At 44.7% G+C, this 20,256-nt stretch overlaps 2 protein-coding genes across 3 annotated transcripts; one reads left to right on the top strand and one right to left on the bottom strand.

Annotated features, from left to right (window-relative positions):
- Positions 1 to 2,065: 2,065 nt before the first annotated feature.
- On the bottom strand, positions 2,066 to 3,385 carry LOC108158213. Of its 2 annotated transcripts, XR_004472385.1 has the most exons (5): positions 3,295 to 3,385; positions 2,773 to 3,236; positions 2,633 to 2,684; positions 2,389 to 2,567; positions 2,066 to 2,332 (listed from the first exon to the last, which is right to left on the bottom strand). XR_004472385.1 is itself a non-coding variant. In XM_017290436.2 (4 exons), exons 1-3 carry the CDS (start codon positions 3,009 to 3,011, stop codon positions 2,538 to 2,540), a joined length of 321 nt encoding a protein of 106 aa, XP_017145925.1. In that variant the 5' UTR covers positions 3,012 to 3,257; the 3' UTR covers positions 2,066 to 2,332; positions 2,389 to 2,537. The 2 variants fall into 2 exon arrangements, 1 of the variants encoding a protein (XP_017145925.1); XM_017290436.2 differs by lacking the exon at positions 3,295 to 3,385 and having other exon boundaries at positions 2,773 to 3,257.
- Positions 3,322 to 14,500, top strand: LOC108158343. Its single transcript, XM_017290582.2, has 4 exons — positions 3,322 to 3,413; positions 3,595 to 3,664; positions 3,728 to 4,169; positions 13,845 to 14,500. The coding sequence occupies exons 2-4, from the start codon at positions 3,631 to 3,633 to the stop codon at positions 14,173 to 14,175; spliced, it is 807 nt and encodes a 268-aa protein (XP_017146071.2). The 5' UTR covers positions 3,322 to 3,413; positions 3,595 to 3,630; the 3' UTR covers positions 14,176 to 14,500.
- Positions 14,501 to 20,256: the final 5,756 nt, after the last annotated feature.

Genomic DNA, 20,256 nt, shown 5'->3' on the forward strand with positions numbered 1-20,256 from the left:
AATATCGCGATCCTCTGCGGCTGATTCCGCTGTAGCTCCTCGTCCTTTAGGGAGGTCCAAGGAATGTGATCCTGGCAGGACTTTGGCAGCCACTGTTTGTCCTGCTGCGAGCTATAGCCATGATGTCGCTGGTGTATCGCTGAGTCAACAATGTGGCGTACTGTCTGCTGTAGCAGGGACCAGTGAACAATTGCGGAATTGTTGGTTCACGTCCACGGGAAATAATGTCAGCAACCAAATTCATACGCCGAATCAAACATTGGCCTTCAGCTTCGAGATTGGTAAGTGAATCAGTATATAATTTTGTATGTATTTTAAAATATATCTTCCTTCACAGAGGACTTATGTAGCCTAAGACAGACAGAATCATCTCCCAGCAGAACAGAAGCGCCTAAGAAGTCATCCTGGCCATAGACAGCAAGGACTTTGACTACGAGAACCAAGGGAGGAGCTACGCGGGCTACTAGACTTTAGATATATCTCCTTGCTGTTAGATTTAAGGATATACGCATTCATTTAGATAGTATATACAAAAATGTTTCCCGCTTGCTAATTTGTTTATACTAAGCTAAGTTTTAATGAATAAAACTATCCTAACTAATCATCCTTGATGTATCCTTTATCGGGAAAACTATCCCGACTACAAAAAGGCGTGGCACGTCCAGATCGGTGACCAAATAGCGGAGAAAACTAAACATTTTTGATTTGGGAAAATGTCCTTGATCCTTGATAAGGACTCCATAAAATCAAGGACATTTTGCCGATCCCAGGAAGACGTCGCACGTCCCGATCTGACCAAAAGTAGCCGTTAAAACTAAGTAAGTATGGTTGGGGCTGTTGGAGTCCTTACCGGAGGATCAAGGAAATTTTTCCGAGCACAGGAAGCTGTCGAACGTCTCGATCGGGCCACAAATGAGGGAGAAAACAAGATATAAATGTCTGAACAAAATATCCTTGATCATTGGTCCTTGATAAGGACTCCGTCAAATCAGGAACATTTTTCCGAATACTGGAAGCCGCCGCACGCTCAGATCGGCCCATAAAAAGCAGAGAAAATAAATATTTTTGATCCTTAATATCCTTTTTCCTTGAAAAGGACTTCATAAAATCAGGGACATTTTGCCGATCACAGAAAGACGTCGCACGCCAAAATCAGCCGGCACATAACGGAGATAGCTAAGCTGGATTGTAACTGCCTTTGAAAATGTAGTTCAAGAAATCGACGATAGGGGCGCCACCGTACAAAAAAGAAAACCTCGCGTCAAATGGCTGAAATACCAGGCGAACAGAAATCGGCAACAAGCAACTGTAGCAATTGCCAAAAAATCGCAGCATACTTTAGGGGGCTTAAAGACATGATCGACCTTCTGCTGATTTCTGTTCGCCTGGTATTTCAGCCATTTGACGCGAGGTTTTTTCTTTGTACGGTGGCGCCCCTATCAGTGATTTCTTGAACTAGATTTTCAAATATAACAAATTACAAACCAGTTTTGATTTCTCCGATATTTGTCGGCCGATTTTGGCGTGCGACGTCTTTCTGTGATCGGCAAAATGTCCCTGATTTTATGAAGTCCTTTTCAAGGACAAAGGATATTAAGGATCAAAAATATTTATTTTCTCTGCTTTTTATGGGCCGATCTGAGCGTGCGGCGGCTTCCAGTATTCGGAAAAATGTTCCTGATTTGACGGAGTCCTTATCAAGGACCAATGATCAAGGATATTTTGTTCAGACATTTATATCTTGTTTTCTCCCTCATTTGTGGCCCGATCGAGACGTTCGACAGCTTCCTGTGCTCGGAAAAATTTCCTTGATCCTCCGGTAAGGCATCCAACAGCCCCAACCATACTTACTTAGTTTTATCGGCTACTTTTGGTCAGATCGGGACGTGCGACGTCTTCCTGGGATCGGATAAATGTCCTTGATTTTATGGAGTCCTTATCAAGGATCAAGGACATTTTCCCAAATCAAAAATGTTTAGTTTTCTCCGCTATTTGGTCACCGATCTGGACGTGCCACGCCTTTTTGTAGTCGGGATAGTTTTCCCGATAAAGGATACATCAAGGATGATTAGTTAGGATAGTTTTATTCATTAAAACTTAGCTTAGTATAAACAAATTAGCAAGCGGGAAACATTTTTGTATATACTATATAAATGAATGCGTATATCCTTAAATCTAACAGCAAGGAGATATATCTAGAGTCTAGTAGCCCGCGTAGCTCCTCCCTTGGCTCTCGTAGTCAAAGTCCTTGCTGTCTATGGCCAGGATGACTTCTTAGGCGCTTCTGTTCTGCTGGGAGATGATTCTGTCTGTCTTAGGCTACATAAGTCCTCTGTGAAGGAAGATATATTTTAAAATACATACAAAATTATATACTGATTCACTTACCAATCTCGAAGCTGAAGTGGTCCCGTGCACAGGAGCAGGCCGCGGTCAGGAGTCGACAGTCATCATCGATCGCACACTCGCTCATATGAACCGGAAGACGCTCCTGATAAACGGTGGTGCGCATTTAGGCGTCCGCGGGCACGCAAGAGTCATTCCTTGCCACCGAAGGGGGCAACCAGCTAAAATGAAAGGAAGAGTTAAATAAAGTAAATAAAATGAATAAATAATAACTTAATAACTTTACCAGACGGGGTAAGCGGAATGATCGCGGCATAGCAGTTTGTGTCCAGAGAGAGCTGGAGGGAATACAAAAACAAAAGAAGAAGAACCAAGAAAAAATAGTCAATGGAAAGATGAATAGGGGGGGAAACAAGGATAACTTACCAGGTCAAAGCCGATGAGGTAATGCATGGTGCAGGAGGCAAGACGTTGTCGGTATTGTATGCACCAGCGAAGCACGTACGTCGTACATCGTAAAAAGTGCTGGCAAATAAATAATGTACGCGATGCACGCGATCGTAGATGCAGTATCGATCCAGCAACATACAAACGGGTAAGAGGGCGGGAAAATCACGAGAGCGGCGCAGGACACGAAAGGTTAATGCCTCGGGCCGCTTATCCATGGAAATATATCCTGAAATATGCTCCTAGAAGAAATAAAAAATTTGTAAACTCTCTTGAGAGCAGGTTCCCATGGTTGGCTGGCTTATGATGAAGCACTCCAGAGCCGAAGACCCTGCGATCTAACCCAGAAAGTTCGTTTGCGCCATATTCGGTGTATGAACTGGCACATGTAGATCCGTATCTATGTATAGTTAGTGGTCAAACTCACATTTGACAGCAGCAACCTAGGAGGAAAATTTCACCAGAAAATTAGAAAATCGGTTTTTTCGCTTTTTGGGTAACCTGGTAATCTTTTCTCTGGTCCCCAGCTGCCTGTCAAAACGCCTCTACGAGGCTCGAAGCAGTTCGCAAATCATTCCTATTTCTATCTTTGTGTCGAGCACATGTTCCAAACAGAAAAAGTGAGTTCTGATAGAAAAAATTCAAAATTATTTGAAAAAGTTTTGTGAAATATTTTACGGAAATTAGGCACAACAATTTAATACATTTTTGCGAAAGTTTTGTCAAATATTTTACGGAGAAATTATACAAATTTGTTACTTTTACTTCAAGTTAATTTAATTTTTGTTTTTTGTTTTGCAGAGCTGCCTTTAATCAATATCAATCGATTCTTTGATAATGTCCAAGTTCAATGTTCGGCTGATCTTCTGGTGTAAGTAGAGGGCCACATCGGATGTTGCCTATTATCAATACTAACATTCTGTGCGGTGTTTAGGTGCCGCGATGATGATGCAGCCTTGGATGAGCCAGAGCCATGCCCTGTCGCTGCTGAATGATACCCTAATGCCGCTTTCGGGTCACCACAAGGGCCGCCACGCTTCATCTGCTCCCGTTGACACCACTACTCTGGCGCCGCCCTTTGAGGTCTATAACAAAATGGTCTTGCCCAAAATGGACTTAGAACTGTTGTCCCCCACTATGATGGATGATAGCGTGCAACAGGAACTCGACTATCAACCGCAAATGGTGCCCCAGCCTATGGCCGAAGATTTCCTCTTGAACGAGCCCGAAAACGATCCGCACGGCGGTCACACTATGACCTCGTCCAAGTACCGTTGCATGCACACGTCTTCACCGGTTCTACCGCCGATATCCATGTTGCAAAATCTGTTGCAGCCCAGCCCAATGATGGAGACGGCCACTAAGATGCACCACATGTAACGCTTGGATCAGCGAGAGAGCTAGTTCGCAGCGCCATCTAGTGGTCGGCACCGTAAGGGCCGTGGTAGACCAAACACCCTCTATGGGCTAGGTCGGGGAGATCACGAAAAGTGGCATAGGAAGAGTGATAGAGTTAACAGCTTGGATTGTCAACTTTCTCTGGCATTTCACCCTGTCCTTTGAGAGGGCCCGAGGGTTGTAGCTTGTTGAGGGGCTTGGCTTCGGTCTCTTCCCGTTTTGGCGCTCGACCCGAGCGTTCGTTTTCTCTGTCAACAGCCAATAAGTATTTTTTATAAGTGCTAAAAAGGGAAAAAAACGTGTAATCGCGGCGGGAGGAGAAGAGCTTCAGCATTCCGGCATTAGTTTTCCAGCCTAGGTGAGATTGAGAAGGGTAAAGGAAAATTGGACTAGTCAGATAATTTCATCCGTGTAGGACCGGCCATTGGCGCAGTGGATACCGCAAAGGAGGAACGCCGCATCGCCGTATTTTCTTTGCAAAGCGGCCCGGATCAGCTTCGCGGATCCAAAGACGCGAGGCGTCGAGGAGATCGAGCGTCCAAGGGACGCCAGAAGGGGTCCAGAGGAGCAGCCAAAGCAGCGTTGGAAAAAATTGCAGGCCCAAGTACACGGGCACCGACGCCACGCTAGCGAGAGTTGAGTGGTTTTTGGGGAAGAAGAAAAAAAAAACTCAATCGTCTTGTTGAAAAGCGAGCCAAGGCAGGGCTATATAGCGCAGCTAGAGCGAAAGCAAGAGCAGTCCGAGATCTGGCGGGGTCTTTCGAGTGGTCTCGCGAGTGATTTTTATCGTCGGGAACCGTCCCAGGGAACGATGGAGTGATTTCGGAAGGGAGAAAATCTAAAACTAAAAGAAACCGGGAATGGCTGAGATCTCTAGTAATAATAGGATTCAGTGTTAAGTGATTAGTGTTAATAATTTAATGAGTTAAGTAATATTTCTTTGTTAGTTTTTTTGTGCGTTAAAGTCTGCGACAGTCGGCGAAGGGCAGGCGAAAGAAAAGGAAGAAAAAGAAAGGGCAGAGAGAGCTTTTTTGTTGTACTCGAGTGGAATGAGTCGCTCAAAGTGAGAGTGGAGCGAGCAAAGAGTTTAATTTGTGAGTGAGGTTTTTTTTTGTGTGCCTTTGATTTACTCCCGATTGGAGTTCACTTTACAGGTCCAAATCTCCTCCGGGAAGCGCTTCGTCGGTGGATATGCGGATCATCGGGTGAGTGAGAACGAACAAGAAAATTTAACCCTGGCAATTCCACTCATGAGAGAAAAGGAAAGAGAAATTTAGATAATTACATAATTCCCCCTATTGTTTGTTCCGTTTCTTCCCCCCTTTCGGTCTGGCTGTTGTACTGTCTTCATACATGAATTCCGAGATAATTGTTAGTTTTATTCCTCATCATTATTAAGCAATTTTATTGATATTATTTTTTTATTCTTTTACTTTTTATGCGTACTTTTTGTTGGGTTATATTTAGTTTTAGTTTAGGAATCGCTCAGTTTTTAGTCATAATTCAATAAATTTTATAATGTTTTAGTTCACAGTTTTTTTTTGCCTTCGGCTAGCCAAATGCCCCTGAGGATCCCATAACGACGCAAAGGGGTCATTCCATATAAATTGCGACCTAGGAATGGCCAAGGTAGGGAGGGTCAATCCGCCCTCAACGAGATCTGAGGCGGGGAAAAGCGTTCGGGGACAGGTCGGAGAAAGGGCCAATTATGTGTTCAAGCAATTTTAGGTCCACCTTAACTCTCGTCGTAACACGCATAAATTTTAACTTGTTAATAATGAGGATAGGCATCCGGTGAGAGGAGGGCAAGATCACCACCCCAATTAGCCGACGAGCATCCCAGCCGGGAATAACCGCGTGCGCCCTTCTCCCACTCCCCAACACCCAGCCTGGTTCGTTACAGTTATAAGTAATTATTAATTTCATTATTATAAAGTTAGTGGCGCCCAACAATGGGACCCAAAATAATTGGTAGAACCGCATCCCGATGTGGTCAACAATATCGCAGAAACACACACATCAAAAACACTTTCGGTTTTTCTGGCAAACGATGTACATATGTAGTGGGCTTGAGAAGAGAGGCATATACGTTTATTCGCTTTTATTCTCAAACTACGGTTGCTGCAGCATCTGGGCCAGAATACCGATCTTCATAGTCAGCTAAATTTTGCAAGTCAGTCGCATAGGATTTATTGTTGAGAAGTTGCTAGCAGCGATCGACAAGCCACGGCTGAGGACGTAGAGCTTAGTAGGCGATTAAATACCCTACAGTAATGGAGTCCGTAGCCCAACGAGTTAGACGTTTGGAAAAGCAGGGAAGAAGTCTTTAAATAAGTCCACCCTGACCACGAATAACGAGTTTTAGCAAAGACCCATCCATAGTTTACAATAGTCATGCGGCAGAGCTAGCCATCAAACGCTCGGAAATACAGAACAAAATCTTTAATAAGAGTTTGCCTGGCCACGGGTGATGGAAAACCAGCATACCTGTCCGCGGAAGCAAGAGTGCGAAGGAGAGTAAAGAAGACGAAACTGATTAGCTTCGATTTACTCGCACTCGAGCTTGCAGTCGTTGTTTTTGTCTTGCGGATCGGCGCTCCAAAGCAATAAAACGTTTGGTTGTTGTTGCAAGGGCTGATTAGCACGGCTCAAGCAGCGGTAAATTATCTTTGTTCTTTCTTCTCACACCAGTTCCGATATGATTTTTTTCAGGGGAACTAAGCTATGCTTGAAGGCAAATAAATGTTTTTTTGATTTCTTTATATATTGCGATTTTCACAAAATATTATTCTTATTTTTTAATTATAAATTGTTTTTTTGTTTTATTATCAGTTACAAACGCGTCTCACTTCCTCAAGCTGTAAGCAAAGAGTTTTTATTTTTTTTGTGTCACAAGAAAAAAAGTTGCTAGAACGCCGAAACAGCTGTCTCGGTTGAGATAGGTCATCGACCGGCAAAGAATTGTGAGCACTGGGAAGAAAAAAAGCTAGTTGACGTGCCGAAGGGAATCAATAATGGAGGGAGAACCTGTAAATCCGTCCGTTTGCATTCTGTGTGGGGAAGAGTTTGGGTCCCTGCACTCATACAAGACCAGGTGTGGCCACGAATTTCATAAAGCTTGCATCGTCCCCTACTCGAAGGAAAATGCTAAATGTCCCAGATGTGGAAGAGTCACTTTTGAGTTGCAAGGCGGCGCATCGGTTTCGGGCACGCAAACCGCCAAACAGCAGGCAGGAAGCAAAGAAAAAGCTTCAGGCACCCCAGCGACGGGATCAGCAAATAATAATCCAGGTTCAGCTTCAGTTGATGGCGGGAATATAGGAATCATGATTACCCAAGCAGTGCGAGCCATGCAAAACGACCTTTTAACCCAGTTGTCGGAGCAGATGGCGCAAATAATACAAACCAATGTCGCTGCTCATCTTCAACTGACTGGCCGGGATCAACACACTCGAAATATAGCTCCAGACCATAGTTCGCAGGGTCAGGAAGCAGGCGGAGGCCGAGAATCGGCAGGATTTTACAGAGAGGGCAGAGACACTCCTAGAAGTTTAGCTTCCGATCTGTCCCAAAGGCCGGACAAGGTCGTACACATTATGAATGGTTGGAAGCTACGATTTAGCGGGAATGCGGATGGAATTAGCGCTGATAATTTTATCTATAGGGTAGAAGCTCTCACCCATGCAACGCTGGAAAGCAACTTTGCGGTGCTATGTAGCAACGCTAGCATCCTCTTTGACGGAAAGGCTCGGGAATTCTTTTGGAGGTTTCATAAGTCAGTGGTAGTAGTCCGATGGGATGTGCTTTGTCAGGCATTAAAGAAACAGTTCCGAGACACTCGCACGGATGTGGACATTCGAGAGGCGATCAGGGACCGGAAGCAGAAAGAAAAGGAAGGGTTCGATGCCTTTTATGATGCCATAGTCCAGCTAATGGATAGTTTAGAGTCTCCCTTGTCAGAAAAGTCTGTGGTAGACATACTGCGAAGAAATTTGAGGCCCGAAGTAAGGCACGAGTTGCTCAATATAAAAATAACTTCGGTTGGGGAGCTCAGGGAAATATGCAGACGAAGAGAGAATTTCCTGGAGGACGTGAGACGGAATTATGGGTATCAAAAGAGTGTCCCTTTCCGTAGGCAAGTAGCTGAGTTGGTGGAGGAGCACATGTCTGATGACGAAACGGAGTTTTCCGAAGGTGAGGGCGAAGCCGAAATAGGAGCGTTGGCCTTGGTATGCTGGAACTGCCATAAGGAAGGACATCGGTACCAGGATTGCGAATCCAAACGCAAGATCTTTTGCTATGGGTGTGGCATTCCAAACATTTACAAACCAGCTTGCGAAAAATGTCAGAAAAAAAACGGCATGGCGAGCACACAGCCTCGTCAGCTTCAGAGTGTGCGTCGCCAAAAATCCGCGAACCCAGACGCCAGCCAGTAGAAAATCAACACCAGGCAGTTATAGATACGAGCATTCCAGTCCAGCCCGTCAGTACAGTAAAAACAAATTTATGGCATAATTTCATTAATTCTAATTCAGATGCAGAGGCTGTAGAAACACTGTTCCGTCGTAGATCCAATTCAAGACACTCCAAACGGATGAGATCATTTTGGAAGGCAGCTAAGTCAATAAATGCGATTAGATACAAAGAGCTCGATAAACGTCCGTACGCAGAGGTAAAAATTTTTGAGCGGCCAGTGCTTGGGTTGTTAGATACGGGGGCAGCGATGAGTGTAGTTGGTGGGAATTTGGCTAAACAAATAATTACCAGCAGGATTCCATTTAAACGGGGCATCTCAGTTGCTCATACTGCAGATGGCAGGCGGCAGGAGGTTCTGGGTCGATTGAGAACTCCAGTCACCTATGATAACGTCGTGAAGGATTTAGAACTACATATCATTCCGTCGCTTAGCCAGGACTTATATCTAGGAATCGATTTTTGGTCAACGTTCAATTTATTACCTCCGGAGATGCAGGTAGCAGAAATTTGTCAGGAATCGCACGTACTAATTCCAAGTCAGAAAGAGGAGTTGCAGAAGGTTGTGTCGGAATTTCCATCCTTTGCAGTCTCTGGTTTGGGTAGAACATCGGTTTTGTCGCACTCCATCGATGCAGGAGATGCTAAGCCTGTAAAACAACGGCATTTTCCCGTGTCACCAGCCGTGGAGAAACTGCTGTATGCCGAAGTGGATAGGATGCTCAAATTAGGAGTTATTGAGGAATCTGATAGCGCCTGGTCCTCTCCAGTTGTGCTAGTCCAGAAACCGGGAAAGGTTCGACTTTGCCTAGACAGCCGAAAAGTCAATGCTGTTACACGAAAGGACGCCTATCCGTTGCCGCAAATAGACGGTATACTAAGTCGCCTCCCCAGAGCCATGTTCATCTCGAGTCTGGATCTCAAGGATGCCTATTGGCAGATACCCTTAGATCCAGAGTCTCGGGACAAAACTGCTTTCACAATTCCAGGTAAACCTTTATATCAGTTTAAGGTTATGCCGTTCGGTCTCACCAACGCGTCGCAAACCATGACCAGATTGATGGACAAGGTGATCCCTGCGGAACTTCGCAATGAAGTCTTCGTCTACTTGGACGACCTGTTAATTGTTTCCGATAGCTTTGAGTCGCATATGAAGGTGTTGAGAGTTGTAGCGCAGCATGTTCGATTGGCTGGATTAACGCTCAACGTAGAAAAGAGCAAATTCTGTATGCGTTCGGTGAAATATCTTGGTCATATCGTCGGGGAGGGTGTCATTCGAACGGATCCCGGGAAAATTTCGGCCATGATAGACTTTCCAGTGCCGAACTCTTTGAGAGCCCTACGGAGATTCCTTGGGATGGTTGGATGGTATCGTAAATTTATAGCAAATTTTGCGTCGATAGCTTCCCCTCTCACTGACCTGCTGAAACCTAAGTGCAGATTTGTCATGACTTCAGAAGGACGTACCGCGTTCGAGGAACTTAAAAAACTGTTGTGCTCTGCGCCAGTTCTTCGTAGTCCCGATTTTAGCCAACCTTTCTTTGTGCATTGTGATGCCAGCAAGTCAGGTGTTGGAGGTGTCTTAGTGCAAAAGACTCCGGAAGGAGACGAATTTCCGATAGCTTTTGTGTCGAAAAAACTTAATAAGGCGCAAAGAAATTATTCTGTGACCGAGCAAGAGTGTCTGGCGGCGATTGTTTGCATCAATCGTTTTAGGGCATACATAGAGGGACATGATTTTACGGTTATCACCGATCATGCATCTCTAAAATGGCTCATGACGCAGACGGATCTACATTCGCGGCTGGCCCGATGGGCATTGAAATTACAGGGCTTTAACTTCAAAATAGAACACCGGAGTGGGCGTTTAAATGTTGAACCCGATGCCTTATCCAGAGTTAATGAAGAAGAGTTGGCGGCCGTTGATGTCGGTTATGGACAAGCAGTTGATCTCGAGTCACCAGCTTTTCAGTCCGACGATTATGTGGAGCTGGTAAGCAGAATAAGGGCCAATGACGTTAACTTGCCGGATCTGAGGGTGGTCGAAGATCGTGTGTATAGGAAGTGTGATTTCGCCACAGGGAGTACTCTTCATGATCATTTTATCTGGAAGTTATGGATCCCACAGAGTCTCATTCCAGAGGTACTAGCCAATGCTCACGACCATCCCTTAGCATCGCATGGGGGAATTCATAAGACTCTAGAGCGAGTGCGACAGTTTCTCTATTGGCCAAGTTTAGTCAAAGATGTAAAAGCGTATGTACTCGCGTGCGACACTTGTAAAGCAACTAAAGCACCGAACTCTGTCCAGCGACCCCCGTTGGGAGTGGCACCCGAGTCGCAGAGGTTTTTCCAGAAGCTATACGTAGATTTTCTCGGCCCTTATCCACGTTCAAAAAGCGGGAATATTGGCATATTTATAGTACTAGACCACTATTCTAAGTTTGTCTTCCTGAAGGCTGTAAAAAAACTAACGGCTGATCTCGTGATCAAGTATCTGCAGCAAGATCTATTCCACACTTTTGGCTTTCCGGAGACCATCGTATCGGACAATGGCTCGCAATTTAAGTCGGAAGTCTTCCAAAAGTTTCTAAAAGCGCACAAGATATCACACACGGCCACAGCAGTATACTCTCCGCAGTCGAATGCGTCAGAGCGAGTAAACCGATCTGTAATTGCCGCCATTCGTTCCTATGTGAGGTCCGATCAGAAAAATTGGGACGAGGAGCTGAGCAGCATTTGTTGCGCCTTGCGAACCGCGGTCCATTCTAGCCTTGGAACTTCGCCCTATTATATGGTATTTGGGCAGCAGTTCGTTAGCTCCGGGGAAACGTATAAAGTTCTGAGAGCTCTTCGATTGTTGGAAGATAAATCCCTAGTCTTCTCCAAGGAGGATTCGTTGGAATTGGTACGTAGCAAGGCCTTAATGGTAATGGAAAAGCAAAGGCAGAAAAACGAACGAAATTACAATTTGAGATCAAGGGAGGTTTCGTACCAAGTGGGCCAAGAGGTGTTCCGGAGGAACTTTAAGCAGAGCAACTTCCAGGCTGGCTATAGTGCCAAACTGGGCCCAGCCTATGTGAAGGCCAGAATCCGCAAGAAGATAGGTAATGCTTATTATGAGTTGGAGGATCTACAAGGACGGTCTATTGGGCGATACCACGCGAAAGACTTAAAACAATAGCTGATCCGCGCAGTTTGGATCCGACTTGTGTGATACCACTAAGTCAGATCTTCGGCGGGGGGTATTTGTAACGCTTGGATCAGCGAGAGAGCTAGTTCGCAGCGCCATCTAGTGGTCGGCACCGTAAGGGCCGTGGTAGACCAAACACCCTCTATGGGCTAGGTCGGGGAGATCACGAAAAGTGGCATAGGAAGAGTGATAGAGTTAACAGCTTGGATTGTCAACTTTCTCTGGCATTTCACCCTGTCCTTTGAGAGGGCCCGAGGGTTGTAGCTTGTTGAGGGGCTTGGCTTCGGTCTCTTCCCGTTTTGGCGCTCGACCCGAGCGTTCGTTTTCTCTGTCAACAGCCAATAAGTATTTTTTATAAGTGCTAAAAAGGGAAAAAAACGTGTAATCGCGGCGGGAGGAGAAGAGCTTCAGCATTCCGGCATTAGTTTTCCAGCCTAGGTGAGATTGAGAAGGGTAAAGGAAAATTGGACTAGTCAGATAATTTCATCCGTGTAGGACCGGCCATTGGCGCAGTGGATACCGCAAAGGAGGAACGCCGCATCGCCGTATTTTCTTTGCAAAGCGGCCCGGATCAGCTTCGCGGATCCAAAGACGCGAGGCGTCGAGGAGATCGAGCGTCCAAGGGACGCCAGAAGGGGTCCAGAGGAGCAGCCAAAGCAGCGTTGGAAAAAATTGCAGGCCCAAGTACACGGGCACCGACGCCACGCTAGCGAGAGTTGAGTGGTTTTTGGGGAAGAAGAAAAAAAAACTCAATCGTCTTGTTGAAAAGCGAGCCAAGGCAGGGCTATATAGCGCAGCTAGAGCGAAAGCAAGAGCAGTCCGAGATCTGGCGGGGTCTTTCGAGTGGTCTCGCGAGTGATTTTTATCGTCGGGAACCGTCCCAGGGAACGATGGAGTGATTTCGGAAGGGAGAAAATCTAAAACTAAAAGAAACCGGGAATGGCTGAGATCTCTAGTAATAATAGGATTCAGTGTTAAGTGATTAGTGTTAATAATTTAATGAGTTAAGTAATATTTCTTTGTTAGTTTTTTTGTGCGTTAAAGTCTGCGACAGTCGGCGAAGGGCAGGCGAAAGAAAAGGAAGAAAAAGAAAGGGCAGAGAGAGCTTTTTTGTTGTACTCGAGTGGAATGAGTCGCTCAAAGTGAGAGTGGAGCGAGCAAAGAGTTTAATTTGTGAGTGAGGTTTTTTTTTGTGTGCCTTTGATTTACTCCCGATTGGAGTTCACTTTACAGGTCCAAATCTCCTCCGGGAAGCGCTTCGTCGGTGGATATGCGGATCATCGGGTGAGTGAGAACGAACAAGAAAATTTAACCCTGGCAATTCCACTCATGAGAGAAAAGGAAAGAGAAATTTAGATAATTACATAATTCCCCCTATTGTTTGTTCCGTTTCTTCCCCCCTTTCGGTCTGGCTGTTGTACTGTCTTCATACATGAATTCCGAGATAATTGTTAGTTTTATTCCTCATCATTATTAAGCAATTTTATTGATATTATTTTTTTATTCTTTTACTTTTTATGCGTACTTTTTGTTGGGTTATATTTAGTTTTAGTTTAGGAATCGCTCAGTTTTTAGTCATAATTCAATAAATTTTATAATGTTTTAGTTCACAGTTTTTTTTTTGCCTTCGGCTAGCCAAATGCCCCTGAGGATCCCATAACGACGCAAAGGGGTCATTCCATATAAATTGCGACCTAGGAATGGCCAAGGTAGGGAGGGTCAATCCGCCCTCAACGAGATCTGAGGCGGGGAAAAGCGTTCGGGGACAGGTCGGAGAAAGGGCCAATTATGTGTTCAAGCAATTTTAGGTCCACCTTAACTCTCGTCGTAACACGCATAAATTTTAACTTGTTAATAATGAGGATAGGCATCCGGTGAGAGGAGGGCAAGATCACCACCCCAATTAGCCGACGAGCATCCCAGCCGGGAATAACCGCGTGCGCCCTTCTCCCACTCCCCAACACCCAGCCTGGTTCGTTACACACAGCCCCATTACACCACCACTGTTTGAGTTACTCAATGACGTCGAGGAAATGACGCTGCAGAATATTACCAATGTTATCGACCTTCTGCTGGCGAATCGTTTGGTGCTCGCGAGTGGTACCCAACTGGATAACAAGGACAAGAAGATCACGCCGAAGGATGACGATGTCTCTAAGAATGACGAGCTCAAGAAGGAAGCTGCTGAAGGCGCACCCACTCACGATAAGGACGAAATCGTTCTCGTGTGTCCCGTATACCATGAGCACCATGCCAATCACAATGGCAAAATAGTTGACGATAACTTTATCCTTGTTGACCAGTGCCACGTTGTATAGGTCTGTAGTTCGAGGTAGACATAGTATAGCGGTAGAATATTAGGTGTATAGGTAGCTAATATCTGAATTTGTGCTTTGGCGTCACTCAAAATTGTTAGGTTTTTTTAGCATTTAGTTGTTTCTATTTCGGGTTTTTTTGTTTAGTTTAGTCAGGGAATTGCATCAGTGTCAAAATATTTTTGTCGATTTGTGTCAAATGTTATTTAATTGCGTTTAGGAAATTGTTTATATTCGAGATTATTGGAAGTCAGCGAGGTAACCAGATTCCTTAGCATTTATAGAAAGAAGAAAATAAAAAACAGATACTCTTCATTTAATTGATTTAAAAATTCGAATTTCAATTTGAATCAACCGGGTAATCGCAGGAAAACAGCTGGACTTTTTCGATAGAACAATCGATTAACATTACATCTGGCATTACTTCACCCATAGATGTCGTTGAGGGGAAACACGCCATCTACTAAAGCTATTGTCGGTTACATTTCAAACGGAAAAAGCTTTTCAAGGTCAATTTAGGTATGTTATTTGCATAAATAATCGTCAATAAGTAGCAGCAGCAGAAGTAAGACGGTAGAAAAATGAAAAACTTCACCCATCTGCACGTCAATAGAGTGATATGCACGCAGCGTTTACTTGACGGCATATAAATTGAAAAATTCCCATAAAAATGTGTAATTATTTGACATATTTTCAATTTCCACAACAGCCTGCGACGGAGTGTCTTGCTCGGCTAAAAGGGAAACCCGAGGCGGAGGCTGGAACTAACACGTACCAGATTGTGCCCGCTGCCACTGTCACTGCCACTGCCGCTGTCGCTGTCGCTGCCACTGCCGTGTTCTTTGCTGTGATTTCCGCTGCACAAATTAGCTGTTTTTCGTGGCGACTGAGGTAACTGATAATCTGATTAGGCACGAAATAAGGAGGGAGGGGTTAGGTGGAGAGGGAGAGAATCGCTTAATGCTAATGTGTCGATGGAAAGCTTCGCCGTGGTTAATTGAGGCTGGTGGTGGGTGAGACTTTGGGGTTGATGGGAGGTGGCATCTAAAGGAACGAGCCAATAGGTTATCTATTGAAAGGTTCTTTAATCCCACCATCCAGCCTCATGGCCGGGGCCTCTAACCCCAATCTGCAGTACCCCGACAACCCCCAGAGGGCATGCCCTCGCACAATTAAGCTCGAAATAACAACAGCGCTAAGAAGCCTTTAAGTCCTTTCCTTTCGAGAGTGGAGGATGGTACGAGTAGGATGGGAGTCTGAAGTACAACTTGAGGAGAAGTCACGTCTAATTACACACATCTTGGAGCAGCATTTTGACCTGGTCTGGTTGACTTGCTGTTGCTGCTGGAGCTGTTGGTCGGACTGTTTTACTAAATTGGTTTAAAAAGCCACAGGGTAGGGGATTCCATGGGTAGCCATGGATACGAGTATAAAACTGGCGATGAGAGCGCGTGAGAACGTGAGCAATTATTACAGTTAAGTGGAGGAGAGAGCGAGCCCTCGGGGCGTAGCAGGAGGAGGCTCTTGGCGGCGACAGGCGTGGGGGCCATAATCCCTTTAGAATCCACACACACAATGCTATTATATGCTGAAAATTACAAATAAGTGTCACGAATCAACAACAAGAACAGCAGGAAAAAAAAGCTGACAGCCGCCTGACAGACGAACAAAATGCGCTACAGCGGTTCAGACATATTCCTAACTGTGGATGTTAGTCTGGATGGGGAAAATGTTACACTGAAAAGGTCACACTGATCCCCAAAAATGCCGCATCCCCGTCAGAAATCACCATACGAAGTTTTTTTTATCAAATTTTAAGCAAGCGCCAAAAGAAATTGATTGAACAGGATCGAGGAGCAAAGGTAGAGGTAAAGCTGGAAGCTTTAGGCAGCCAATCACGCACAAAGAGCAGGAAAGGAGGAGGCTGGCCTGCTGGGGGTGATGGGTTGAAGGCTGATGGGTAGCGTGGAACATGGAACGGGACTTGTAAATTAACAATTCCTTTCAATTAAGTGCGCAACCGACAAAAAGTTTGACCAACAAAAAGAGAGAAGCGCCACACTGACGTGGAGGGCGATAAGGGGAAAAAGGCAGACGCGGGCAACGATATTTTCGTTTCAATAAAAATCAGCATCAGGCCAACAGTAAATGAAAATGCTGCATATTCTACTATGGTGCAGCACAACTACAGTGGGCGATCGGTAAGGCGCACAAATTAAATGAGAATATTACTTTTAAATTCTTCGGAATTAGATATAGGAATGTTTACTGAATATTTCCGACACTTTTTAATCCCAAATTTCTAAAACATTAATCGTGGAAGATCATCCTTAAGAGGATACAAATTAGGAGAGTAGGGAAGGATATTCTTTTGGGGTTAGTTTTCTTGGATACAGCTTGTACTTGTATATACTTTAGAGAGGCCTCACTGTTCACAGCACATGTGGGTGGTGTGTACATAAATAGACGCCGACAGATAACAGACGGCTGGCTGGGTGAACGGGAGGGCGTTGGAGCCGGGAGCGGCTGCTTCAGAGCGGGTGGGTGGTACTGGATGGCGGGTCTAAAATCAGCAGCAACTGTAACAAGTTTCGTGTTTCTCTTTTGCAGCTCCTTCGTTACAGTCAATCAGTTTTGCATGAGCGATTTCTTTACTCGTTTGCGCCAACTCTACAATTTACCTACACATACACCCTCTTTCCCTTTCTGTGCTATCTGTGAGTGTGTTTGTGTCTTTGGGGAGCGGCACGAGTCCAGTGCTCCAGTGGGCGTCTGCTATTTGCAACAAAGTTAAAAGAGTTGACTGTACTCAATGATTTAGCAATGCTTTGGGGCCCCCGGAAACTTTTCTGTTCGAATGTTGCCGAGAGTCCAGTTGAAAGAAGCCTTATACGGTCTGGGGTCCTTAGTGAATACTAAGAGGAGTTCCAGGCTTAAGGTTTCACTACCTGTTCTATCCCATTGCAGGCTATAAAGTATCCAAATAATTAGCTACAATTTGGCAAACACTCTTTGGGCAATCTTTCGCCTCCTGTCGAGCACTTTCTGTAATTAAAACCCAACAGAAAATCAAACAGAATCCCAAAATCGAAACGTAGAAACTTTGTTTGGGTAAACTCACTCGCTCACACGTCCAAAGATTTTCACACGCACCTCCGCAGCCAGGGCATGCTGCCACACAACATGTGGCAGCGTGTTGGGGCATTGTGTACCAAAAATCGACTCGATTGGCTGAGCTTGTCTTTGATTTTCTCTGTAGTTGGAATGCGAGAGACGTGATATTTGCTTAATTTTGATACCCAGCACTAGGAGAGTATAGAGAGCGTATCGGTTCTAGTCTGTAGCAACCACAAATCATACAAATCGAATGGATATCTACATATATGTACAACATTATGAATAATGAACTTTCGACTTCATTGCAAGCTGTTTGTAAGGGTATATTACAGTCCAAATATTCACTTGCCACTTGGTACTTCCTTTCCTGTATGTCACCTCCTCACTTACCCTCTGCCCCTGTTGTCTCGATGTTCTCTGGGGGAATTTGGGGGGATTTTGGTTTGCACGAATAATTATTTGTCGATTTTGGGGTTGGAGTTTGACTGTTGTTCAGGTAATTTTCCCACAGACACAGACCCCAGAAAGACCGAAGCAATTAGAATCGGAATCAAACGAAGCAAAACGGAAACAACACTCTCCAACGCAGAGCAGAACTGAACAGGACACAGAGGACATGCGGGGACGCCAGAGCCATTGCCACTGCAATCGGATATCAGGTAAATGATTCCGTTGGCCAGAACAGATGTAGATGCGGCAAGTGCTCGAGATTCGAGCTAAATGTTCGTTTTGTTTGGGAGCTGTTGAAAACTCTCAGTGTGGAGAAAATGGGAGGAGGGATTCTGATGGCTACGATTCCTTTCCTGTCTCTCCATTAAGTCGAAATTTCTCCTTCATTCAAATGTTTTGTTTGTTATGCTGTACTTCGCAGATCTCAAAATAATACTCGTAAAGGGATCATTTTCATCTTTGAAATGATGGAAATGCCGAAGATAAAAATATTAAAGATGTTCTCACTAAATTCTAAAATAAACAATCTAAAATTGTTGGGTACTTTAAAGCTCAATTCATTCGGAATATATCAAAGTTTACATAATTTTATTAACTTGCTCTTAAAGTTATTTTTTTCCGCATTTAATTTCAAGAATTGTTTACATACTGCGATGCATATTTGATTGGACTTTTTTTATTGGATACTTAATTTTAATCTGCTCCGTTCTATTTTCGCTCGTACGACGCTCCTTGGTGCTGGCAGCCCCTCGACATTTGTTTGCTCATTTTATTCCATCTTTATTTTATTATTGTAGCAAATTTTAAGAGCCATTCCACCGAGAGAAAACATAGGGAAATCTCTCAGCCATAAAGCAGAGCAGAGCTCATCTGCCACATGCGAAGTGCTGTCTGTTTGGTCGGAAAATACATAATTTCATTATGATAGGACTCTCATATCCTCTCCGCTCCTCTCGCTGCGATGTACTCCCCATCTTTCAGCCTGCAGCATTAACTGTCAACACGGCCCAGGTCCTCGCCCAGTGGCATGGTAGATAACGGTTTGCTTTCTTAATCTTTGTACATAATTTCTGGCGACCTCATGCTATGTAATGTCTTGCCCGCTCCTGCCTCTTAAATATATTGGAATTCCCTTACGGGGGGCACATTTCCTACTGCGACTTGCGGAAGGATGTGCAGTATTTTTGCACCCAAATTGGGATCCATTTGTAAAGAAAATGTTCAACTAAACATGAAAATCGTGTATGCCCAAGAGATTTCCTTTCAATACTATAGGGAATACCTATAGTTATAGCTGAAGCTTTCCCTGAAGGAAACCTACCCTGATTCTATTCGAAAACATCCTCAAAAGGAACTAACTTACGTTTAACTTTATTCGCCTGTTACTTGTTGATCTTTTAAAGAGTATTTACGGCTTTGTCTGCCTGGAGCTTTGGCTTCTTTTTCTGGGTTTTCTCTGCTTTTGTGAGCTTTGTTTGAGTTTTCTTCGGTTTTCTTGTTTCTGTGTGGCCTTGTCTTTCCTTTCCTTTATTTCCTTTCATATGTGTGTGTGTCCTTCTGGCTCTCTGCAGGTATTTTCCCTTGAAAGGTGACCTTCTCCCTTTATACTACAGCGACAATGCGACTTGAGCTGTTCCCTGAAAAACTTGCTTCATTTCTTACATTCATATTTTTTTGCACATTACCCCACTTGACCGAAGTGAGCGAGAAAATTCAGGGGAAAACCGAAGGAAAACCACCACGATGGAGAGGGCAGGGCATCGCTTTCAATTGCCAACTTAGCGCTGATTACTTATTCGTCAAAGGCAAGTCCGGGCAGGCAGCGGCAGCCCCACACAGGCCACAAGGATATCAGTCAAAAGGAGTTGACTCCTCCACACTTTCACTCGGCTTTAGCAGTGGCTCCTTGTCTTACTCCTACTCCTACTCCTACTCCTACTCCTGGCCAGAGCCACTTAATCTCGCCTCTTTGGTATGCACGGACTGTATTCAAATGAATTCTGATTGAATTCATTGAAGCTCATCAGTAAGGAGCGATTTTTTTTGATCTAAGACACAGCCCAGAGATGGAGCTGTGAGTCGTCCTTCTTGGAGGGCGGCGAGTGGTCCTATGCCTGGGCACATCCTTCAGACATTTATTTTCAGTAATGGAAAAAATGTGTTCTGCAATTTCGCTCATTTTTATACATAAATTTGCGGAGCAAACCTAAGAGAAATATGCGCAAAGAAAACAGAGCGACAGAGCCACCGAACAGAACAGAAAAAAAGAACAAGAACGCACCAGAAAGTATAATGCTAAAAAGTAAAGTAAATAAAGGATAATGCAGCAAGGATATAAATTACATAAAGCAGCACGAGATGACTAACTGTGGCAGGCCTTGGCCGCTCCCTGGCGACGGGGGGACACGTGGGGGCGAGGACTCCGGAACGTGGCCAGCATTAGCTGTTCAAACAATGGCCAGGACAGACGGACGGGACGGAGGATAGAACGAAACGGAACGGAAGTCATGGCGGCGT

The sequence above is a fragment of the Drosophila miranda genome, chromosome 3 (assembly GCF_003369915.1).
Source record: "Drosophila miranda strain MSH22 chromosome 3, D.miranda_PacBio2.1, whole genome shotgun sequence".
Classification (NCBI taxonomy): Eukaryota; Metazoa; Arthropoda; class Insecta; order Diptera; family Drosophilidae; genus Drosophila; species Drosophila miranda.

Coding starts and splice junctions, on each gene's coding strand:
- LOC108158213 (XM_017290436.2), bottom strand. CDS start 3,011: ATGGATAAGCGGCCCGAGGCATTAACCTTTCGTGTCCTGCGCCGCTCT. Junction 2,685..2,772: donor ACCTCATCGGCTTTGACCTG/GTAAGTTATCCT, acceptor TATTCCCTCCAG/CTCTCTCTGGACACAAACTG. Junction 2,568..2,632: donor CATTCCGCTTACCCCGTCTG/GTAAAGTTATTA, acceptor CTTTCATTTTAG/CTGGTTGCCCCCTTCGGTGG.
- LOC108158343 (XM_017290582.2), top strand. CDS start 3,631: ATGTCCAAGTTCAATGTTCGGCTGATCTTCTGGT. Junction 3,665..3,727: donor TGTTCGGCTGATCTTCTGGT/GTAAGTAGAGGG, acceptor TGCGGTGTTTAG/GTGCCGCGATGATGATGCAG. Junction 4,170..13,844: donor GCCACTAAGATGCACCACAT/GTAACGCTTGGA, acceptor CGTTACACACAG/CCCCATTACACCACCACTGT.